General features: G+C 49.0%; 1 protein-coding gene across 1 annotated transcript; it reads left to right on the top strand.

Moving 5' to 3' along the window:
• The first annotated feature begins 4,074 nt into the window (after positions 1-4,074).
• LOC146245152 (teneurin-2-like) lies at positions 4,075-25,134 on the top strand. Its single transcript, XM_084683429.1, has 26 exons — positions 4,075-4,084; positions 4,682-4,882; positions 4,967-5,152; positions 8,678-8,824; positions 9,180-9,390; positions 9,532-9,651; positions 10,343-10,604; positions 11,116-11,383; positions 12,035-12,175; positions 13,432-13,684; positions 14,896-15,143; positions 15,521-15,675; positions 16,062-16,337; positions 16,605-17,006; positions 17,148-17,344; positions 18,355-18,530; positions 19,524-19,759; positions 19,962-20,258; positions 20,642-20,889; positions 21,150-21,288; positions 21,482-21,766; positions 22,691-23,260; positions 23,382-23,760; positions 24,105-24,232; positions 24,394-24,951; positions 25,066-25,134. The coding sequence occupies exons 1-26, from the start codon at positions 4,075-4,077 to the stop codon at positions 25,132-25,134; spliced, it is 6,162 nt and encodes a 2,053-aa protein (XP_084539555.1).
• The last annotated feature ends 396 nt before the right edge of the window (positions 25,135-25,530 follow it).

Below are 25,530 nucleotides of genomic sequence, written 5' to 3'. Positions count from 1 at the left end.
AAGACTTAAGTAAACTGTAATGGCAATCAAATGTTATGTATTGAGGAATCTGAAGCGATACGAAAACATTAGACTTGTCAATAGACTGTTACACGTTGCGCCTTGCGCTGGCGAAAAAGTATTTCAAGTCACCTGTCAACCAACCGAAAACGAAACCCATAAACCGCAATAAAAACTGAGCCGTGGGCTTGTTGAATTGTTGCAGCCCTAGTAGGGAGGCAGGGGAGGATGTGGGAAGAGGATGTGGGATGGTGGAAGAGGATGTGCAGATGTGGAGGAGGATGTGGGGAGGATGTGGGGAGCGTGGTGCGTGGAAGGAGCAGAGATCTGGGATGTTGTCCTCTGAAGTGCTGTTCCAACAGCCCAACGTCTGTGATTGGGGTTTTTTAGGAGTTGCTAACCTCTCTCTCTATACACACACACACACATAAACACATACACACACTCAGTCACAGACATACAGAGGCAGGAACATGGTAAATATTAACACCCACAATGCTCAACTTGTCCAGGCTAAGACGGTTTACTATATTTAGACCATGAAATTAAGAAATTAAATGTTCTCGGCTTCTGATGATTTTAGATTTAGGAAAAATACAGGACTGAGTGTTGCTGTGGGATAAGCACTTGAATTACCCGCTCTTCCTTTCTCTTCACCCTTCTCCCCCTCACCTCCCTCACCAACCCCTCCCTCATCCCACCTTCCCTCCTCCCTTTCCCCCCACCCTGTCTCCCTCCTTCCCCTCATCCCACCTCCCCCCCCAGGGCCCTGGGTGTACAGGAACAGCAGCATTGTGTCTGGGGAGCTGGAAGTTGGGAGGAGGGTAGGTCAGGAAGTTCCCTCGGGGGTGTTCTGGAGGACCCTGCTGCACCTGCGCCAGCCCCTCTTCCTCAAGTTCAACATTTCCCTGGGGAAGGACGCCCTGTTTGGGGTATACATACGCAAGGGCCTGCCCCCCTCACATGCACAGGTAACTAAGGATTGCCCCCCCTCACACGCACAGGTAACTAGGGCCTATCCCTGTCACACGCACAGGTAACTAGGGGCTCTTCCTCACCAATAATTAGATCATATGTATACTATGACTTCATATGGGGTATTGTGTAGTAGTATATATGTTGTGTGTATCTCCCAGTATGACTTCATGGAGCGTCTGGATGGGAAGGAGAAGTGGAGCGTGGTGGAGTCTCCCCGGGAGAGGAGGAGCATCCAGACGGTGGTTCTGAATGAGGCCGTGTTTGTCCAGTACCTGGACCCTGGCACCTGGCACCTGGCCTTCTACAACGACGGCAGGGAGAAAGAGACTGTTTCCTTCAGCACTGTAGTTCTGGGTGGGTCCTCTCTCTCTCTCTGTATATATATGCTATTTATCTATCTCTCTCTTTCACTGTGTCTATCTCTCTGGTTCTGTGTCTGGTTCGGTCTCTCTCTCTTTCTTTCTCTCTCTCTCTCTCTCTGGTTCTCTCTCTACCTCTTTTTACATTTAAGTAAGTTTGTTTATCGTATGCACCTTCCTGCCACAAACATTCCTTGTTTGTGTGAACTTAGGTTCAATTTCTGGGGAAATTGTGAGGTGTGCTTGCGTCCGTTGCATTTTGGTATTTGGTATTTTGGTAATTTAAATAAATGTATACATATTATTTATAAAGATGACATAGATTACATTTTAAAGTTTAAATTAGTTGCTGCTCATTTACACTTCAAAATAATAAGTGTGAAGTGTATAATGAAAGTGTTCTTTTCGCATTTCCCTGTGATTCTTCTCATACCCTGCAAGAGGGGATGGTGATCGTCTATGTGGCCTCAGTCATCTGGGACTTTTGATTTAAGTAAAGGGAGTGCCAAAAATTCAGTTGCTATTTGGCTTCTTAAAGTTTACGCTAAACCACGGTGGAATAGTTTTTCTTATTAAGTGAAGTTTCTTGCGTACAGCGTCGCAGTGAGCTACAATGGTTTTAAACCCCAGGTAATGATAATTTCACAATCAAAACCTTTATTTGTATTCTAAATTTTCTAATGTCATAATAAATCCTAAAAAAAACATTTATTTGTGAAGAAATGTTTATTTTAACGATTGAAAACTTTAAAATAAACGTTTTCCTCTGCACTGTCGTATGTGTTGGGCAACAGAGGCTAATGTCATGATGCTAATGCCTCAGTGAAATAGCAGACTACTGTTTCTGAAAGTAAATGTACTAGCTTATTAATATCAATTTATATCAAATTGTACATTACATTTCACAATTGTGTTTTTTATCACAATGTTAAATTTGTAAATAGTTATCACCCTGGCCTCTTCTGCCTGTGGCGTTTCTGCATTTGTCTTGCCATTTTAGGTAGTAAGCTATCTCCCAGAAGTTACGAGCTGCTAAACTAATGTTTTTAGGTGGTCACGTGTGTGTTCGTAATGGTAGTTAGTGACGTTTCTGACTGTGGCTAGCTTGTTAGCAACCGTTAGCTTCACTTTTCTCCACAAAAACGTAAACTATACGTAAGCAGTCAAATGGAATGTTCGCAATCGGGACCAACACAAACATTTTGACACCAACATTGTCTATGTAAATATTCAAAATATTTTAGGGGTGGGAAAACAATAAATAATACATATACTGTATATGAGAGAGAACAAAGGTTTGCCCTTGCCAAAGGCTAGCACACCCCTTAAAGCCCATTCTGATTCTGATTCAGAAATTATCTCTCTGGTTCTTTCTGTCTTTCTTTCTCTAACTCTCTTCATCTCTCTGTTGATTGGATGACAGCCTGATAATGATTACTCCATGTGGTTGCAGATTCTGTTCAGGAGTGCCCACAGAATTGCCACAGCAACGGAGAGTGCACGTCTGGTGTGTGCCACTGTTTCCCAGGGTTTCACGGGATAGACTGCTCCAAAGGTACTTCCTACTTCCTGCTCCACCTCCCTACTAAACAGGAAGTCACAAAGTATTCCCGAATAGTAACTGTCTCTGTATTTCTACCCCCGCCCCCCCCTCCCAATGCCCTGCCCCCCCAGCGGCGTGTCCGGTGCTGTGTGGGGGAAACGGACAGTATGACAAGGGCACCTGTATTTGCTACAGCGGCTGGAAGGGGCCTGAATGTGACGTTCCTGTCGGCCAATGCATCGACCCAGAATGCAACGGGCACGGGACCTGCTCCAAGGGCTCCTGCACATGCTCTGCGGGTTACCGCGGCAACAGCTGCGAAGAGGGTGAGACTGGTCAGGGGTCACACACACAGATGTCCACACACACACTTATATAAAAATTGACACACACACTTATCAGACATGTACACACACATACACACACATTCAATCATGTGCACACACACTCATACAAACGAGCACTCTTCTGTGTCTCTCACTCACTCATTACCCCCTATCTCTTTTCAACAGAACTTATTGTTCACACACACATTTACTTCTTCCTCTCTCACTCGCACTTGTGAATATGTCTTCAGGGAGGATCTCAGCTTTCTCCTCCTGGGAGACAGATTAATTTAGAGGTAGTGTGAGTTAGCCAGTCAGTCAGTCAATTAGCCAGCCAGCCAACCAGTCAGCCAGTTCCCAAACCAGCCAGCTAGTCAGTTAGCCATTCAGTCAGCCAATCAGTTAGCCACCCATTCAGCCAGCTAATTAGTCAGTTCCCCAGCCAGTCAGTCAATTAGCCAGCCAGCCAGTCATCCAGCCAGTCAGTTATCCAGTAAATGAGTCAGTCAGTTAACCAGCCAACTAGCCGGCCAGCCAGTTAGAAAACCAGCCAGCTAGTCAGTTAGCCACCCAGTCAGCCAGTCAGTTTTGCCAGCATTCATCCAGCCAGTCAGTCAGTTCCCCAGCTAGCCAGCCAGTCAGTCAGCCATTCATCCAGCCAGGCAGTCAGTTCCCCAGATATCCAGCCAGTCAGTCAGCCAGTCAGTTATCCAGTCATCCAAACAGTCAGTCATCAGTACACACAGCATACAGCAGAAGTGATATTAAGGAGATGTAGAGACTGTATTGATCTGCCAGTTAAAGAATAGCTCTGCAGCTAAATCATTCACTTACCTTCTTATACCCTCTACTCTGCTGGGAGGAAGGGATGGAGGGAGGTGAAGGAGGAGAGAGAGGAGGTGTCAATGGAGGGAGGAGGAGAGGAGAGGGGTGGCAGGGATGGAGGGGGAGAAGAAGGAGAGATTGGAGGCAGGGATGGATGGAGTAGAGAGAGGGGAGGTGGGGGGAAGGAGAGGTGATGAGAGGAAGAACAGAGAAGTTCATGGATTTCATACTACCTTGTTTCTCTTATGTTATTCTGCCCTCTTACAAGGCTCTTATCCAATAGAACCCATTATCATCTGTTTGTGTGTGTGTGCGTCTGTGTGTTTATGTATGTGTGTTTGTGTATGCATCTGCATTGGTGTGTCCCAGTGCATCTAACACATCCATGCACTAATGTGCATGTGCTAATCTGTCTCTCTCTGTTTGTGCCAGTGTGTTAATCTCTCTCCCACCCTTCAATCTCTCTGTCCTTCTCTTTCTCTATATCTCCATCTCTCCCTCCATTTCTATCTCCCTCTCTTTTCCTCTCTCTTTCTCTCTCCATTTATATCTCTCTGTCACCCTCTCTCTTTCTTTCCCTCTCTTTCTGACTCTGTCTCTCGCCCTCTCTCTTTATGTCTTTCACTCCATTTCTATTTCTCCCCCCTCAGTGGACTGTGTGGACCCGGGTTGTTCTGGTCATGGGACATGTGTGAGCGGGCAGTGCCACTGTAAGCCGGGCTGGGCAGGGCTGCAGTGTGAGCATGCGCGGGCCCAGTGCCCTGACCAGTGCCACGGTCATGGAGCCTACGTATCCGACACGGGCATTTGCAACTGTGACCCCAACTGGACGGGCCCCGACTGCTCCATGGGTAGGTCACACACACACACACACACAATACATTGTACCCAGGCGCTCATGCCTGTGTGTATGTGTGTCGTCCTTCTCTCCCCAGAGGTGTGTTCATCGGACTGCGGCGCCCACGGGGTGTGTGTGGGTGGAGTGTGTCGCTGCGAGGAGGGCTGGACGGGCACAGGCTGTGACCAGCGTGTGTGTAACCCTCTGTGTGTGCAGCATGGCACCTGCCGCGACGGGAAGTGTCTCTGTCAGCAGGGCTGGAACGGAGAGCACTGCTCTATTGGTATGAACACACACACACACACACACACACACTGGGTTAACTCATACACACACCGGGCTATCACACACACACACGCCCCGATACACATACAGTAAGCTAACACGTAAACCCTCGCTTCAGCACACACACAGTGGGCTAATGCACACACACTGGGCTAACGCAGACACACCTGGTTAAAATGCACACATCAGACAAACATACATACACACGCATCAGGCTAACACACACACACGGACAGTGAGCCCTGGTTGTAAAGCCTCACGCATTTGCCGTGAGATGCATTTCAACCATGTCTTACGCAACACCTTGTATTTCTCACACTGAGAAGTAAGGAATAATTTGTCCCGCTAATATACAATTAATGGACGAGGCGCAGGTATACGGAGGTTAACTGTTGAGTTGAGAGCTGTCTCGAGTTATAGAGAGTTAAATCCCACCTATCAGACAATCAGAAACACCAGCCCCCCCCTCCCGTCTCCAGGATTTTAGTACCCAAAGGTTCACAGGTATGGTAATCTCACGCCAAACTTTTGACAAAACTTGAGAGCCCTTGTGAGCTAACACACACACTGAGTTAACACACACACACTGGACTAACACACACACAGTCAGTGAACTGACACACACACTTCATTGAGAGGCTCTTCACTCTACTAAACTGTCACTCAGCCTGTCAACCTGTCCATCTCCTCTGAGGCAAACCCACACACAATCACACACACTCACACACACAATTAAACTCACACATACACCATCCCCACCCCCTCGTCATCCACAAGGGCTCTCCTCAGCTGAAGGGCTCCATCTTTTTCTTCGGCTCTGCGCCCATTCGTTGAGAGAGAATTTGCTTCCTACTTCCTTTTGTTCTTTCCAGGGCTCTGTATTAACCCATTTTAACAAACACACACCCTCTCAGCATGCTCTGTGTTTGTGTGTTTACTGCAGACCACTGGGATAACCTTGAGCCAGGTAAACATATTCCTCACCCAGTAAAGCCCCCCCTACTTTCTGTCTAAGCCACGACACTGGCCCATCTAGTTTTGTGGAAAGAGCATTAGTCATCTTTTTACTACAGTGTAATGGAAACAGGTTCCTCATTTGCTTTTAGTACTATTATTCATTATTAACACTCTTAGAATTGTTAGCTTCATGAACAGCATTACTATCGTCACTGGTAGCATTTGTAGAGTTGTTAGCAAACTTAGTGTTGTTTCCACTGTATAGCGTTGTTAGATATGGTAGCGTCTGTGCTAGTGACAGCAGTCCATGTTGAAGTGTCTCCCTTTGACTTTACAAAGTCCCCCATGTGTAAATGTTTCCTCTCGTCAAAGCTAGCATAGTGTTGCATATCGTGTCCTCTGTCTATCTCTCTGTGTTTTCAACAAGCTGCCTGCAAATCTGTGTCTGTGAGTGTGTGAGTATGAGTCTATGTGTGTTCCTCCATGTGAAACAGGCCGAGATGAAGCGGGGAGTTTTAGTAGTGTGTGTCTGACCCCTGAGAAATTTGAATGTCCCTGGCCTTTGAGGAGGCTAGCCAGCTGGGCAGCATGCTAACTAACCAGAGCAGGCCACGATCGCACTGCTAATACACTACTACTGACTCCCAGAATACTGATGAGACTGGGACACACTGCTGTGTGTGAGTTTGTGTGTGTGTCTCAGTGTGTGTATGTCAGTGTTTGTGTCAGTATGTCTGTGTGTGTCAGGGTGTGTATGTGTGTCAGTGTGTCTGAGACAGGGGTGTGCTGGTGTGTGAGTTAGTGGTCAGTTAGCAGTGTGTGTGTGTGTGTCAGTAAAGCTTGTTGGTGTGTGTGCCACTTCTCTGTGCTACCAGCACCTTCTTCGTCTTCATCTCAGAGTTGATCTCGTCAGGCTGGTAATTTCATCGACATCCTCTGATCCTATACACAAGGGAGCTCTAGACTAGCATTTCTCAACGCTATTTCAGCCATGGCACCATCTAAAAGTAGGCAAAATCTCAAGTCACAGTCAAAAACATCTTAAAAAGGGTGCACTCTATATATTTCAGATGGCCACACACACACACACACACAGATACCATAAGTGGTTTATGAAAGAGTTGGGGGACAAATGTGACTTGTTAGCAATGGGAAACATGATCCTGGAACGATGCACACAACTGTCTTGTCAGGGATCTTGATACAAGTTTAGCTCGAAAAACTCAGTTCCCACAAGTATCATTGAGAAGGCTAGCAGGATTGCAATGGCGCTACTCAAAACCATTGGGTTCTCCTTTTCCCCTGATAATCAAAACCTATCCAAAACCATGTCTTGGAAGTTTTATTTTTAATGTATGATCTACTATGATGTCTGCCAGTTGTTCCCGAGCCAGCAGTGAGACAAGTATATTGAGCTTTCCAGTGCACAAGGACTCTGTCACAGACCTAGTCAAACTGTGTAAAACAACTTTTTGATTGAAAGTAGTGACTAAATCTGTAATTGATAATGTTCACATGCTGAGAGATAAGGTACAAATGTTTGCTGCTGTTTGAATGAAGGGGAACGTCTCATGCCTGCTCTGTTAGAGTGTGAGCTTGGGTCATGCAATATGTCAGACGAGGTGAGAAGATTTTGTAATTGACCTTTCATTTTAGCATTCAGTTTATTGTGATGCACAAGCAGACACCTAAAAATGTCGGCCAAATACACCGGTTTCGTGTGCCTCCAATCAGGAACCTTTTGAGTTTATTTTAGCTCAAATACTTCTTCCACAAATCTTCCACCTTGAAAGCGGGAGCAAGGCTTGAAAGCCTTGAAAATGTGTTGCCACAAGCTATGAAGTTCTGCTCCCATTTCCTCGATAGGATTCTTTTTCTTCTGGCAGCATTTTTGTGTTTTGAACACAAGCACACCAACAAGCTTTACTTTAACTCACGTTACACAAACTATGCTTACACAGACACACACACTTACTGCTCAAACACCCCAGCCCCAGAAGGAACATCATCCAGCACTAATGAATTGTGTGAAATACATTATATCCACTCAAAAGTACTCTTTAACAGTGAGTGGATATAAATATTTTTATCGAACACTGTAACAGTGAGTGGATGTATATTGTTTATTGAATACTCACTTCAAAGTGAGTGGATATTGAAGATAGCGGGCTTGTGTCCCAGAGGAGAGTTCTCCTGGATCTGTAGCCCATAGCAACAACTCCACAGCTCCACTTCTCCACTGTAGAATCAATACTCTGCTCATTAGCGTGGTTATTATGGGCTGTTGGAGAATACTCTAAAAAGGTTTTTAAGACTGTTACTAAGGTTCATTGTATCCCACAACCTTGCATCACGCTCATTAAAGACATATCTATCTCTCTGTCTTCCTTTTCCTCATCTCTCTCTCCCACTCTCTACTTCCCTTGCCCACCTCCCCTTATCTCCTCCTTCCTGTCCTCTGAAAACCCTTCCTTCTGCAATCCCCTTGCCTTCCTTCCTACCTCCCTCTATTCCTCCTCCTCCCCTTGTCTCCTCCCCTTGTCTCCTCCCCTTGTCTCCCCCCCAGACGGGTGTCCAGGCTTGTGTAGTGGGAATGGCCAGTGCATTCTGGGACAGAACATGTGGCGCTGTGACTGTCACACAGGCTGGAGGGGATCTGGCTGTAGCGTCGCAATGGAGATCTCCTGCTCCGACAATAAGGACAACGAAGGAGGTTTGTTTCTGTGCGTGTGTGTTTGTGGGTCTGCATGTGTGTGTATTTGTGTGGTCTTACTTAACCACCCTTGTGGGGATCAAATGTCCTCACAAGTATAGTGAAACATGAAAATATGACCTTGTGGGGTCTTTGCTGCTCCCAATAACTTTGTTTCAGGGGGTTTTATCTGTTTGAATTACATTAAAGGTTAAGGTTAGGGGTTAAGGGTTAATGTTAGACATCATTTTGAATGGAAGTGAAAGGTTTGACCCCACTAGGATATAAAAACAAACTTGTGTGTAAATGTCTGCAAGTGTGTGTGCATGTTTGTGTGTGTGTGTGTGTGTGTGCTAACAGTGTCCTCCTCTCCCAGATGGCCTGACAGACTGCATGGACCCTGACTGCTGCACCCAGACCCCCTGTTTGACCAATCCACTGTGCCAAGGTGCCCGGGACCCCCTCCAGATCCTCCAGCAGGGCCAATCAGGGGGCCAGAAAGTGAGGTCATTCTATGAACGTGTCAGGTCACTGGTGGGAAAGGACGCCACTCACATAATTCCTGGAAACAACCCCTTTAATGCCAGGTAACAACTTGATTCTATTGTACTCTACTGGGCTCTGCTCTACTGTATTCCACTCTACTGTACTGTATTCTGCTCTACTGTATTCTACTATACTCTACACTCTACTATACTCTGCTCTACTCTACCCTGCCCTGCCCCCAGCCTGGTGTGCCTGATCCGAGGTCAGGTGGTGACATCAGATGGAACGCCCCTGGTGGGGGTCAACGTGACGTTCCTCCGATCCCCTCATTACGGATACACACTCACAAGGCCCGACGGCATGTATGTACACACACACACACCTGCACACGTACAAACACACTTACACACACACACACGCACGCACACACACACACACACAAAGACACGGACACACCTGCACACACACAGACACACATACACACTCTCACCTACACACATACAAACACACACACATGTGCACAGACACACAATGCTAACGATACTGTCGTCACATAAGAAAATAATCAATTATTAACATAAATTATGAGGAGCTCAATTGAAACAACTGATTTTGGAGGAGTTATTTACGTGCTAAACAGCTGATTACATCTGCTAATGATGACAGATGTTAACAAGCCCGTCAGCCTTTTCCTACTACAGTCAACATGACAACACACACACACTAACACACACAGGGTTTTTTCCATAAGTAGTCCCAAATCAACATGTCAGCACTCAGCTCATCACAGCGTTTGGTTGAGCAGCCTTAATGAGCACAGCTGTATCTGATCTGAAAAGCAATGGATCCCAGAGAGATGCTGATGAGGATGGATGTTCCTGTTAGGACAGTGAAGAGCTGTTCCACTGGGATGCCATTACAACACCAGCCAGCTGTATCACCGGGGCCCAGCCTCAGTGTGGTTACAATTAGTCATGCTGATAGGCCCCATCAAGTAATCAATTAACTCAATCAGCCAATCAAAGGCTAACCCCAGCCTCCTTATTTGTGCAGGTTTGACCTGGTAGCCAATGGTGGCATGTCTTTGACACTCCGCTTTGAGCGTGCTCCGTTCATCGGCCAGGAACGCACAATGTGGTTGCCGTGGAACCGGTTTGTCGCCGTGGAGACAGTGGTGCTGCGGACGGAGGAGACCAGCGTAACAGGATGTGACCTTAGCAGCTCCACCCGACCCGACCCCCTGGTGGTGACATCACCACTCTCCTCCTTCTTCAGCTCCAAGCCTGCATTGAGACACATCATACCTGAGACCCAGGTAACACACACACCTGAGACTCAGGTAACACACACACACACCTGAGACCCAGGTAACACACACCTGAGACTCAGGTAACACACATCTGAGACTCAGGTAACACACACACACCTGAGACTCAGGTAACACACACCTGAGACTCAGGTAACACACACACCTGAGACTCAGGTAACACACACACACACCTGAGACCCAGGTAACACACACCTGAGACTCAGGTAACACACATCTGAGACTCAGGTAACACACACACACCTGAGACTCAGGTAACACACACACACACCTGAGACTCAGGTAACACACACCTGAGACTCAGGTAACACACACACCTGAGACTCAGGTAACACACACACACACCTGAGACTCAGGTAACACACACCTGAGACTCAGGTAACACACATCTGAGACTCAGGTAACACACACACACCTGAGACTCAGGTAACACACACACACACCTGAGACCCAGGTAACACACACACACAAACCTGAGATCCGTCTCTGTGTCCTCCAGGTGGTCCATGAGCAGCTGGACCTCCCAGGCTCCAGCCTGAAGCTGAGCTACCTGAGCTCTAGGACCCAGGGCTACCAGGCCCTGCTCCGGGTCACCCTGACCCCGGCCCAGGTGCCCCTCTCCCTGGCCAGAGTGCACCTGATGGTGGCTGTGGAGGGCCAGCTGCTCCAGAAGGGCTTCCACGCCTCGCCCAACTTGGCCTTCTCCTATGTCTGGGACAAGACCGACGCGTACCGTCAGAGGGTGTATGGTCTGACGGACGCTGTGGGTGAGTGGCAGCAAAGAGGGGAGGGGTTCGGGGTGTAGCACAAATGAGAGGTGTTCGGGGTGTAGCACAGAGGGGAAGTGTAAAGGGACAGCAGTGAGGGGAGGTGTTAGGGGTATAGCACAGAGGGGAGGAATTAAGAGGGCAGCACAGAGGGGAGGGGTTAAGAGGGCAGCACAGAGGGGAGGGGTTAGGAGGGCAGCACAGAGGGGAGGGATTAAGAGGGCAGCACAGAGGGGAGGGTTTAAGAGGGCAGCACAGAGGGGAGGGGTTAGGAGTGTAGTAGAGAGGGGACGTGTTATGGGGCAGCACAGAGGGGAGGAGTTAGGGGGGCAGCACAGATGGGAGAGGTTAGGGGGGCAGCATAGGGGGAGGTGTTAAGGGACAACAGTGAGGGAAGGGGTTTGTGGGCAGCACAGACAAGTGGGATTAAGAGAAAGAACAGTGGAGCTGGGTTAGGGGGGTTACAATGCATGACAATGTAGCATATATTTAATGCATTACTGGTGGGAATGTATGATAGATTACATCTATCTGCACCCTGAGATGGCTCACATGTTTCTTTCTCACTCATTCTCTCTCTCTGTCTCTCTTTCTTTAATAATGCCTCCTACTGGGACTGACGTACTCTTCCTCCTCTCTCTTCCTCCTCAGTGTCGGTGGGGTACGAGTATGACGGTTGTCCCAGGGTGCTATGGGAGAGGAGGGTGGTGGTGCTGCAGGGGTACGAGCTCCTGCCCTCCAACCTGGGGGGCTGGTCCCTGGACAAACACCACGCCCTCAACACCCGCAGCGGTACGCACACACTTACACTCACACACACACACTCACACCACACACAGACTTACACACACACGCACACACACTCCACACACACTTTCCTGTTCAACAGGTTGAGGGTTTACTATTACCCCTGCTAAAACAGTGACAGACAGCTGCTGCACAGCAGTTAATAACACCACCACGCCATTCCTATAGCAACAGGAGGAATAGCAGGATTGGATATCATAACAGTTCTGTGTCCCAGGGAGAGAGGGAGATAGAAAGAGGTAGCTAGAGAGAGTAAGGGAGAGATAGAGAAAGGGAGGGTGATCACTTATAACCAGTGAACATATTGATCATCTGTAGACAGTGATGATCATGTTGATCACCTGTAGACAGTGATGATCATGTCGATCACCTGTAGACAGTGATGATAATGTTGATCACCTGTAGACAGTGATGATCATGTTGATCACCTGTAGACAGTGATGATCATGTCGATCACCTGTAGACAGTGATGATAATGTTGATAACCTGTAGACAGTGATGATCATGTTGATCACCTGTAGACAGTGATGATAATGTTGATAACGTGTAGATAGTGATGATTATGTTCATCACCTGAAGACAGTGTTGATCATGTTGAACACCAGTGGGTATTCCAGAAAGCAGGTTTAGTGAAAACCCTGAGGGTAATCGTAAAATGAGGCAAACTCTGGGTTATCCGTTCCAGAAAGAAAGGTAACGAAAACCTTTGGTAAGTTTCCCTAACCTGCTCCCTATGTATGGACTGGCTACTGAATTCAAATGTATGCTTTGACTCGGCCAGCAATTGTCTCCCACGCCATAAGCTGCTACAGCCGTATCGCTTTTTTACGGAATATGTGCTCAGATTCGCCATAAACACGTATTAATACTTCTATCTGAAGTATGGTGAAGTAGGACAACGTTTTTTGGGTGCCATGGTGGATGCTAGTATCGGAGTTCCATTGATGTTGGCTTTTAAAAGTTCTCATGCTTAACTCAGAGTGGACGTACTCCAAATTGATTTAACTCATTCAAATCAGCTTTTTTGGAACCGAAAAGTCGGGGTTTCCCATTTCAGAGTAAATCAAATCAGAGTTCAGGGTTAGGTTCACAGTTTGTTGAAACCACTTTCTGGAATACCCCCCTGTAGACATTGATAATCATGTTGATCCCCTGTAGACAGGTTTGATCATGTTGAACACCTGTAGACAGTGTTAATCATGTTGAACACCTGTAGACGGTGACTGTGGTGTTCTCTTCAGGAATCCTGCATAAAGGAAGTGGAGAGAACATCTTCCTGTCCCAGCAGCCCCCGCTCATCAGCAGCATTATGGGTAATGGCCGGAGGCGGAGCATCTCCTGCCCCAGCTGCAGCGGCGTTGCCGAGGGCAACAAGCTGCTAGCGCCAGTGGCGTTGGCTTGCGGCGGCGACGGGAGTCTGTACGTGGGCGACCTGAACTTCGTACGACGCATCTACCCCACCATGAATAACACCTCCGCCATCCTAGAGCTGAGGTGTGTGTGTGTCTGTTTTTAACTAACCCTTCCTCCCCTCTCCCCTCTCTCCCACAACCACTCTGCACCATCCTCCCCTCCCCCAGTTACTTGTCTCTGTTCCCTGTTGTCCAGTTTTGTATTATCATATATATATATATGTGTGTGTATGTTTATGTGTGTGTATATTTGTCAACATATGGATAAATAAGTGTGTGTATGTATGTATGTATGTGTGTGTACGTATTTGTATAGTATACAATAGGGGTGTAATGATACACTCAGCTCACGATTCAATTCCAAACGTCAGAATGCTGGGTTCATGATACGATACGTATCTCGATATTTTGAACAAAATGAAAACATTTCACCGAAATTCAAATAACAGATTTATTTCCAAAACATTAACAGCATTCAATAACTTTCTTTTGGGGACACACTGAAATTAAAATTTTTGGCCAAAACGGAAACCGAACAAAATGAAACACTTACCAGCCACTTATTAGCCAGTGTGTCCCAGGCCTTATGTTTGTTATATTTACAAATCGAGCGCCTCACTCTACACTGTGCTATTTGATTGGGTCTTAAAAAATGTAGCTTAATTGTTCGGTAAAATGTTTTCAGTCTCATTTGTTTGGACGAACTTCGAAAGTCTTTTTTCGGCCAAATCATTTTGGTTGCCAAACATTCGGTGCATCTTTACTTTCTGTGTTGTACATACAACATAGTTAATGCAAAGCGATATCTGTGAAGGCAGTGAATGCATGCCTGATGCAGGTGCAGAGTAGGTTGCATGTTGGTGGCTCAACTAATATGATACAATCCTATCATATTGCAATGCAATATATTGTACCGCGATATATTGTTACACTCCTAGTATATTGATATTTTTATGTTATTATGGTTATTTTTTAGTTTTTACTCAGTTTGTTTATTTCACATATCAGATATTCCAATTTTTTTCCTTAAATCAATGTAATAAGACCAAAGTTGTCCTAAAAAAACACAATAAAAAGAAAAATTTCAATTTTACCGAAAACTCACAGCGTTGGATTTCTCTTCTTTTAGGAACAAGGACCTAAGACATGGGTAGGTAACGTCATTATCTTCATCATCAGCCTCTGTCTTCATAAAAATCCTCATTATCATAAAAATCCTCATCACCGTCATCTTCATCATGGACATTATGGTTTACAAACTTGTAACCCTCCCCTCTCCTCCGGTCTCCGTAGCAACAACCCCAGCCATAAGTATTACCTGGCAGTGTGTCCAGTGACGGGAGACTTGCTGCTGTCCGACACCAACTCCCGGCAAATCTACCGTGTGGGCACAGCGGGCGCAGCGAGCGCAGCGGGCGGTCGCCAGCGTCTGAAGGACGCCCCGGTGGTGGCGGGGACGGGCGAGCAGTGTGTGCCCTTCGACGACGCCCGCTGTGGGGACGGGGGCCAGGCCACCCAGGCCGCCCTGATGAGCCCCCGGGGTGAGGGGGGGGGGGGCAAGAGAACCAGGGTTAGAATGGGGGAAGGGTAAGAGTGGCGGGGGTGTTAGAAAGAAGGGGGGGTAAGAGGAGGGGGAGGGGGTAAGAGAGGAGGTATGAGAGGGTAAGAGAGGATAGGGTGAGGGGGACGGGTAAGATAGGAGGGGGAGGGGCAAGAGGGCAGGGGGAGGGGGTAAGATAAGAGGGGCAGGGGGTAAGAGAGGAGGGGAAGGGGTAAGAGAGGGGGGGGGGTAAGAGAGGTTAGGGAGGGGTAAGAGAGGAGGGGGAGAGGTAAGAGAGGAGGCTTAGGCTAGGGTACTGTAGGGAGAGCAGAAATATAATCTGACATCTCCCTCCCTCCCTGTCCTCCTTGTGAGCAGGCGTGGCGGTGGACCAGGAGGGGCTGCTCTACTTTGTAGACGCCACCATGATCCGCAAGGTGGACCGGAATGGCATCATCTCCACGGTGATCAGGACCAACGACCTCACCGCAGTACGACCCCTCAGCTGTGACACCAGCATGGACGTCAGCCAGGTGGGTGGTGGGAGGGGTAGGCAGGGAAGGAGAAGTACACATACACACACTGGTACACACGTCTTAAACATCTGAAGCCAGACCTGTTGTTAACCATTTGTTTGTATGTGTGTACCTTCCTGTCTATATGTGTGACCTGTGTGTGTGTATATCTGTGTGTGTGTCTCTGTGTGTGTGTGGGGGGGGGGAGGGTACACCTGCATTTGTGTGTGCGTGTGTGTATCTGTATATCTGTGTGTGTGTGTGTATCTGTGTGCGGGTGTGTATGTGTGTGTTAACTTGTGTGTGTGTACACAGGTGTGTCTGTGAGTGTCTGTGTATCTGTTTGTGTACCTGAGTGTGGGTGTGTATGTTTGTGTTAACTGTTGTGGTGTGTGTGTGTGCAGGTGCGCCTGGAGTGGCCCACAGACCTGGCGGTAGACCCCAGTGACAGCTCCCTGTACGTGCTGGAGAACAACGTGGTCCTGAGGGTGAGCCAGACCCTGCAGGTCAGCATCGTGGCCGGTCGGCCCATGCACTGCCTGGTCCCCGGGATCGACTACTCCCTCAGCCCCCTCGCCATCCACGCCGCCCTGGAGGGCGCCACCGCCATCGCCCTCGACCACCACGGCACGCTGTTCATCGCCGAGACCGATGAGAAGAAGATCAACCGCGTGCGACAGGTAAGGGTCGGGTGCTGGGGGCCAGGACTGTCAGCCATCGTGGATCCCTCAACAAAACTGTTAGAGGCAGCAGATAATCAATGTCATCAGTTGATTGAGTGATTGGTTTTGGATTGGATGATTGATTGACCAATTGATTCATCCATTGATGGATTGGTTGATCGGTTGGTTGATTGGTTTGTTGATTGGTTTGTTTATTAACTAATTTAATGAATAACTTGATAAATTGATAATAATAATTGATTGACTGGTGCCCTGGTCCTCCAGGTGAGTGCGTTTGGAGAGATCTCTCTACTCGCCGGCGCCCCCTCCGACTGCGACTGCAAGAACGACGTAAACTGCAACTGTTACTATGGTGACGACGGCTATGCGGCCGACGCCCTCCTCAATGCCCCGTCCTCCCTCGCTACCTCGCCTGACGGCACGCTGTTCATCTCCGACCTCAACAACATCCGCGTGCGTGCCGTCCGACCCCAGCGGCCCCTGACGGCCGCAGGGGGCGGGTACGAGGTAGGGTCGCCGCGGGATCAGGAGCTGTACGTGTTTGACGGCGAGGGGCGTCACCGGCACACGGTCAGCCTCATCACCGGGGACACGCTGCTCAACTTCACATACGGAACCGACACTGAGTTGGCCTCCGTCACCGACAACTGTAACAACAGCCTGAGGGTGAGGAGGGGGGAGGGGAGGAGGGCAGAGGAGGGGAAGATGGGGGAGGAGTAAAGGGAAGGGATGGTTAGGTGATAGAGAATAAATTGAGTGTACAGCGTGGTGTGTAAAGTGTAGACTGCGCTGTGTGTTCCGCTGCAGGTGCGCAGAGACGGTTCGGGCCAGGTGCGTCTGGTGGTTCTACCTGAGAACCAGGTGTTATCTCTGGGGCTGGACCCTGCAGGCTGGCTCCGCTCTGTCTCAGCCCTCAACCAGCAGGTGGCGCTCATGAGCTACCACGCCTCCTCAGGCCTGCTGGCCTCCAAGGCTGACGAGACAGGCTGGACCAACTTCTACCAGTAAGTGTGTGTATGTGTGTGTGAAAGAAAGAGAGAGAGTGTGTGTGTTTGTGAGAGAGAGAGATAGAGAGAGAGAGAGAGAGAGAGAGAGAGAGAGAGAGAGAGAGAGAGACTAAGAGTCTAAGAGATGACAGGTTGGAAAGGAAGTGTGATGCTGGGTCATAAAGGAAAGAATGGTTAATGACTCATTCAGAATGAATGGAGGAATTAGTCATTTTAGAGAGATAATAATATTCACGCTCCACTAACGCCCCTTAGAGTGTACTTAGTTACTGTCCCTCAGACATCCTGTAACCAGTCAGTAGTATGTCCTACCATAACATAGCCCAACCCTGGAAACTAGTCAGTAACCAGCCAGTAATAACTTGTATACCCAGTCAGTAACCAGGGTATAACTCACAAGTAACCAGGATATAACCAGTCAGGAACCAGTAGCCTGGCTGCCAGCCCAACTTGGCCCCGCCCACAAAAAAAATTGGTTGGGAAGTTGGGTCTGGAGGGGCTCATATTGGGGACAAACTATATAAAACCAGGAGCTGGGCAGACCAATGAAATTGCCAGGGCGGGCTTTATACGATGATGGACAGATGATCAACAGTAACGTAATCAACAACGTCACGAAAGAGTGCTTGGGTTGAATTTGTTTTCAACAAACAACATATTACGTTGCTCTGATTGGTTGGAGGTCTATCCAATTGAGCGACGAGGCATTTGTTTTACGAGTTCGGTTGAAACACGCCCCATAGTCACAGCCCAACGGAGTTATCAGACTCATATTCTGACTAGAATTATGAGTATGACAACGTCAGGCTAAGGAACCAGTAAATAATCAGGGTATAACCAGTCAGGAACCAGGGTATAACCAGCCAGTAACCAACCAGTAACCAGGGTATAACCAGGATATAACCAGTCAGTAACCAGGGTATAACCAGTCAGTAAACAGAGTTTAACCATCTAATAACCATGGTATAAGCAGCCAGTAACCAGCCAGTAATCATCCCCTTCACCAGGTACGATGGCGAGGGGCGTGTGACTAATGTCTCTTACCCTACGGGCGTGGTCACCAGCCTGCGACGTCAGGTTGACACGGCAACCAGCATCGACATGGAGAGCTCGGGCCGCGACGATGATATCACGCTCATCACCAACCTCTCCTCCACCGAGTCTTCCTACACCCTGGTGCAAGGTAACTACGTTGGCCTAAGGGATAGCCGTGACAACCACGCCCAGCGGTGAATGGTCAAGAGTGTGCCTTAGCAACCGCCCTCCGATCTGAAATACAGGAGAGGGGAGGAGAGGGGAGGATGAAAAGCAGGAGAGGAGAGGATGAAAAGCAGTGGAGGATGGAGAATAGAGGATGGAGTGAAAGTGAATATTGGGTAGATTTATCTAGAAAGCTGCCCTGGGGTCTCCTGAATGAGCTTGGCTTGCTCCAAATGAGCACTTTATTTCCTCTAATGTGGGGGGTTTGACTCAGAAAGCCCCCCCCCTATAAGTAAATCTGTCTGGCAGGACTGGCCTCTCCAGTTTCATACAGATAAACCAGTTTGAGAAACGCAGGAACGGGGAGCTGACTACTCCCCTCTTGTTAGATTTCTTCCGGAACCTTCTACGGAGATTCAGATTGGTTGATTATTTGGTTGGGAGATACCTTTCTCCCTCAGAATGGAGTACCTGATCTCATTATGGGATGCTAATGTGATATGAAGTTCTTGTTCGGTGTTTAAAGCTCTCTAATTCTCCCAGTCTGTCCGAGGAAACTGGTACTGTCTCAAAATACATATATCCACTGCTACATTCCATCAGGTCGAATGTTCTAATTTAATCTCTTTGTAGTTGTTCTCTTGTGTAGAAAACTGTCCAATATCGCTCTCCTTCTCTCTCCCCCTCCCTCTCCTTCCATCACTTTCAATCTCTATTTCTTTATTTATCTTGCTCTTAATCGCTTTTTATTACTCTGTCTTTATAATAATCTCTCTGACACACTTTCACTTCCTTCTTATCTCACTCAATTTATGTCAATCTCTCTCTCCTCTATTCATCTCTCTTAATCTTTCTTTATTAATCTCCCTTTCTTTACCTATAATAATCTCTCCCATACACCTTATTTTTTCTCCTTTTTTACTCTTTTTTTTCTCCTCTTCCTCCCCTCTGCCTCCTATCACCCTCCCCCCCCCAGACCAGGTGAGGAACACCTACCAGATGTTCTCTAACGGCAGCGTGCGTGTGTCGTACGCCAGTGGGATGGGTCTGAGCTTCCACATGGAGCCCCACGTGGTGGCAGGGCCGCTGGGCTCCAGCGTGGGCCGCCGGAACATCTCGCTGCCCACCGACAGTGGCCTCAACGCCCTGGAGTGGCGCACGCGGAAGGAGCTGGTCCAGAACAAGGTCACCGTGTTCGGACGCAAGCTCAGGGTGAGGCTGGGGGGAGGGGGGAGGATGGGGAGTGGGAAAGGGGGAGGGGTTTAGAGGGGGAGGTGGGTGTATGGATGGATGGATGGATGGATGGAGGGAGGTATGGGATGGGATGGAGAGATATATAGACTAAGATTGTGCTCATCTGCAGTTTGTTCATCATTTCTGTCATTGCTACCCCTTTCCCATTCCTCCCCCCCAGGCCCATGGGAGGAACCTTCTGTCAGTGGACTTTGACCGGACCACCAGGACAGAGAAGATCTATGACGATCACAGGAAGTTCACCCTTAGGATCATCTACGATGTCCAGGGGCGCCCCGTCACCTGGTTGCCGAGCAGCAGCCTGGCGGTGGTGAATGTGTCATACTCCTCTACAGGCCGTCTGATTGGTCTACAGCGCGGCAGCATGAGCCAGAGAAGCGAGTTTGATACGTTCGGACGCATCGTCTCACGCTCCTTCGTAGACGGAAAGGTCTGGAAATTCAGCTACCTGGACAAGGTGAGATAGAGTCTGTGACTGGTCGCCTCATCTGTCAATCAAACCCTGAACCACCTGGGGTCAAGGATGGAAATCCATCCTTTAGTTGTTCAATTGTAGCTGAGATGTTTTGTGTACTCTGCCTGGTAGCTGAGATGTGGTTATTCTGCACTGTGCCTAGTAAATACAGACTGTTCCCTGACTCTGACCCCTGAACTACTTTTACAACTAAGTTTTGATGTTTGATTATAAGCTGTACTATCTTAATGCACTATTGGTTTATGCTTTGGCTAAAAGACTAAACAAATAAACAGTAATGTCAGCAACGCCATCTACAAACAATACAAAACACTGTGACATAATTTCTCTTTCTTTCTCTCCCCCTTTGGCCCCCCTCTCTCCAGTCCATGGTCCTGCTCCTCCAGCAGAGTCAGAGGCAGTACGTGTTTGAGTTTGACCCGTTGGGGCGTGTCACCTCCGTAACCGTCCCCAGCATGGCGCGTCACACCATGTCCACACATGTGTCTCTGGGCTTCATCCGCAACACCTACAACCCCCCCGAGAGCAATGCCACCATCATCCATGACTTCATCCAGGATGGACGGCCTTGTGCCACCCTCTACCTGGGCACCGGTCGACGGGTCCTCTACAGGTGAGATGCCTGGATTATCTGGAGGATAAAATCCATCCAATTATATTATTAAATTGTGTATGTATGACACCACATCTCCTCTCCTGTCCTGTTTTCCCCTCTCCTCAACTCCTCTTTTCCTCCTTATCTCCTATCCCTCCCCCTCTCCTTCACTCTTCTCCTCCCGTCCTCCCACCTTTCCTCATCCCTCCCCTCTTTTCTCCTCTCCTTTCCCTCCATCCTCTCCTATCTTCCTCTCATCCTCCTTTCCTGTCCTCCAGGTATGGGAAACTGTCGAAGCTTACAGAGATATTATATGATGGGACAGCGGTCACCCTTGGTTACGATGAGACGTCAGGCTTGCTAAAGATGGTCAACTTACAGAGTGGGGGTTTCTCCTGCACCATCCGCTATCGTAAGGTACGTCACCATGGATACCCATCACCATGGATATCCCATGGGTTAACACACTGTTACTGTATACACCACAAAGCTGTCTGGCTGGCTAGCTGGCTGTTTGGCTGTCTGTCTAGCTGCTGACTTTCAGTCTGGATGGCTGACTGGCTTGCTGGCTGACTGGCCGACCACTAACAGGTCCTGCTCTCCTCGTCAGGTGGGTCCACTGGTGGACAAACAGATGTATCGCTTCTCAGAGGAGGGTATGGTGAACGCTCGTTTTGACTACACCTACCATGACAGCAGCTTCCGCGTGGCCAGCCTCAAGCCCGTCATTGGAGAGACCTCACTTCCTGTCGACCTCTATCGCTACGATGACATCTCCGGTAAAGTGGAGCACTTTGGGAAGTTTGGCATCATCTACTACGACGTCAATCAGATCATCACCACGGCCGTCATGACGCTGTCCAAACACTTTGACGCCCACGGGAGGATCAAGGAGGTGAGGGAGAAGAAAAGTAGTGGAAGGATAGACATGGAGGAGAGGAAGGATAGACATGGAGGAGAGAAATGAGAAGAAGGATAGATATTTACATTACATTTACATTTAGCAGACGCTCTTATCCAGAGCGACTTACAGTAAGTACAGGGACATCTCCCGGAGGCAAGTAGGGTGAAGTGCCTTGCCCAAGGACACAACATTATTTTGCACGGCCAGCAATCTAACCGGCAACCTTCTGATTAATAGCCCGATTCCCTAACCGCTCAACCATCTGACTCTTGATATGAGAAATGGAAATAATTGATATAAGAAAGGCAGGATAGATATGGAGGAGAGAAATGAGCAGAAGGATAGATATGGAGGAAGGAAGGAATGATAGACATGGAGGAGAGAAGAAAGCAAGGATGGATATGGAGGAGAGGAAGGATAAACATGAATATGAAGAAGAAGGAAAAGAGGAAGGACAGACGTGGCTGGAAAGGAGGACAATATAAGACACTGTTACCATATAATTTTTTTGCGCTCCTTGTATTTGAAACTTGACATCATTGGCCACATGGTGTTGCTGTCCCTCTTGATTTATTTATGGTGTAATTATTGACAAACTCTCCCTTTAGATGGAAGCTTTACCACACGCCATGTGTTCTACAACTGCTGGTCTCAATGACAGATCAGTTCAATGTTCAATTAAATTCAGTTTATTAATCCAGAAGGAAATTAAAGATGACTGATAGACGAGTATGTAGGTAGCCTAGCAACCCATCCATGAATCAATAAATGTCAACCCCCACTGGAGAGTACAAAACGAAACAGCCGTCTAAACAAATAACAAATGAAATTTACTTTAGGCAAGAAAGAAATATCAAGGCCGGTTGCCTGGTCTGCTGTGTAACCCCCTCTGCATGGTCTCCTTCCACGTTAAAGGTGCAGTATGAGATATTCCGTTCTCTGATGTACTGGATGACGGTGCAGTATGACAGCATGGGCCGGGTCATCAAGAGGGAGCTGAAGATTGGCCCGTACGCCAACACCACGCAGTACCGCTACGAGTACGACGGAGATGGACAGCTGGTCAGCGTCAAGGTCAACGATTGGTCCACCTGGCGCTACAGCTACGACCTCAACGGCAACCTGCACCTGCTCAACCCCGGCAACAGCGCCAGGCTCCTCCCCCTCCGCTACGACCTGCGTGACCGCATCACGCGGCTGGGCGACATCCAGTACCGATTGGATGAGGATGGCGTGCTGAGTCAGCGGGGCGCCGACGTGTTTGAGTACAACTCTAATGGCCTGCTGGAGCGGGCGTACAGTCGGGCAGCAGGGGGGTGGAGCGTCCGCTACCGCTACGATGGCCTTGGGAGGAGGGTGGCGCGGAGGACCGCAGACGGGGAGCACATGCAGTTCTTCTACGCCGACCTCAACTATCCAACATGCATCACTCACCTGTACAACCATTCTGGAGGGGAGATCACGGCCTTTTACTACGACTTGCAGGTAGGACAGGCTGGCTGGTTAGCTGGTTGGTTATTTATCTTCATTTCTCTCTCTCTCTCCCTCTCTCTCTGCATCCACCCATCCAGATGTATAAACTAACACCCTCACCCCCCCCCTCCAGGGTCACCTGTTTGCCATGGAGGTGACGGGTGGCGAGGAGTACTATATCGCCTCAGACAACACGGGCACGCCGCTCGCCATCTTCAGCAGTAACGGCCAGATGGTAAAGCAGCTGCAGTACACGGCATACGGGGAGCTGTTCCATGATTCCAACCCGGACTTCCCTCTGGTCATCGGTTTCCATGGCGGCCTGTACGACCCACTCACCAAGCTGGTCCACTTCTCCCACCGGGACTACGATGTGCTGGCGGGCCGCTGGACCGCCCCCGACCACACCCTTCTGCCCAAGGTTGGCCGAGACCCTGCCCCCTTCAACCTGTACATGTTTAAGAACAACAACCCGCTCAGTGACCCAGCGGACATGCACAGCTACGTCACGGGTATGTTCTGTTTCACAGCACTTCCTGTTTCCTGTTTCACAGCACTTCCTTTTTCCTGTTTCACAGCACTTCCTGTTTTGCAGCTCTTCCTGTTTCCAGTTTCCCAGCATTTCTGTTTTGCAGCTCTTTTTGTTTCCGTTCTCGTAGCTCTTCCTGTTTCCTGTTGTGCCAGCCTTTTCCTGTTTACTGCTCTGTCAGTTACATGAGCTGGTTTAAACAGCATATCAACATTATCAAATGTTGAAATGAAAAGCATATAAAGCAAAAAGCAATATCGCATATCATCATGACATAGCTTGTCTGTGCATAGTTGATGTACATGATTTTGTGTTTGTCTGTTGCAGATGTGAAGAGCTGGCTGGTGATGTTTGGGTTTCAGCTGAGCAACATCATCCCAGGGTTCCCACGGCAACCGCTCTACTTCTCCGACCCTCCCTACGAGCTGCTGGCCACCCAGCATGAGACCGTACAGGTAGGTCATACACACACCACATACACATACACACACATACACCACACACTCATACAGACACCACACATACACACACACACAACACACACGTCCCACACTCGTCTTGACCTGGATGGTGTGTGTGTTTGTCTGTGTGTGTGTGTGTGTGTGTGTGTGTGCAGGCCCAGACGGGGGTCCAGTATGCTGCAGAGCGTCTCAACCAGGCCTTCATGGCGTTGGAGGGCCGTGTTCTGGAGAAGCAGCTCTCCTCCGGCAGAGACAAGCCTGGGTTCAGCTTCGGCTCCCGGGCCCCCGCCATCATAGGGCAGGGCCAGCAGCTGGCCGTCCGAGAGGGTCACGTGAATGCGGCCGTGTCGGCGCTGGCGGGGGAGGACGGCCGCAAGCTGGCGCAGGTGCTCAACGGCGCTCTCTACCTGCAAGGGCTACACTACACGCTGGATGGACGTGACTGCCACCATTTGGTGAAGTTGGGCGCGGCAGAGGGAGACTTGCAAGCGCTGGGGCTGAGCGGCGGCCGCAAGACACTGGACAATGGCGTCAACGTGACGGTGAGCGGCCGCTCCCGCCGTGGCGTCACCGTGGAGATCCACACGCCGGCCATGTCACTAAGCGTGCGCTATGGGCTGGCAGGGGAGGTGCTAGAGAAGGAGCGTGCGCGCCTCCTGGAGGCCGCCCACCAGAGGGCGCTGGCGGGGGCATGGGGGAGGGAGCAGACGCAGGCACGGGAGGGCAGGGAGGGGGGGAGGTTGTGGGAGGAGGGGGAGAGGCAGCAGCTGCTAGCCACAGGCAGGGTCCCGGGGTACGATGGCTACTACATCCTGCCGGTGGAACAGTACCCTGAGCTGGCAGACAGCAGCAGCAACATCCAGTTCCTCAGGCAGAACGAGATGGGCAGGAGGTAACAGAGCCAGAACCCACAACACCCCCTGAGGCCTGGCTGGCTCTGGGCTCAGCACTGGGACACCTGGAGGGGAATAGGGGATCCTGGGAGGGCTGAGCGTGTCAGAGACGTGATGTAATGTTGGACGACTATCCTGACAGATGGAAACTCTTATGGGAGGGATTCCTCTACTGCTGTCTACTACTGAATTTACTATTAACTATATGGCGTTTTAAAACTTTCAAAATCATTTTTCACTAGTTTTTTCTGTTTTGTTCCGGAGGGATCATTCTGGAAAAAGGTGAAGGTAAGTGCCACCCACCCTCCTCACTTAAACTTGGCGACCCCCTCCCCTTCAAATCCAAATGACTTCAGAAAGAACCTTGGAAGGTTCTAGAACTCCTTTGGAGACCTGCAG

This window comes from Hypomesus nipponensis, chromosome 20 (genome assembly GCF_054491055.1).
Source record: "Hypomesus nipponensis isolate SF chromosome 20, ASM5449105v1, whole genome shotgun sequence".
In the NCBI taxonomy this organism is placed as follows: Eukaryota; Metazoa; Chordata; class Actinopteri; order Osmeriformes; family Osmeridae; genus Hypomesus; species Hypomesus nipponensis.
The sequence above is the reverse complement of the archived record's forward strand: the minus strand, read 5'-3'. Positions and strand labels throughout refer to the sequence as shown.

Excerpts from the sequence above, each read along its gene's own strand:
- LOC146245152 (XM_084683429.1), top strand. Across the intron at positions 18,531-19,523 it reads TTCCTACACCCTGGTGCAAG|ACCAGGTGAGGAACACCTAC; the intron begins GTAACTACGTTG and ends TCCCCCCCCCAG. Across the intron at positions 21,767-22,690 it reads CCCACGGGAGGATCAAGGAG|GTGCAGTATGAGATATTCCG; the intron begins GTGAGGGAGAAG and ends TCCACGTTAAAG.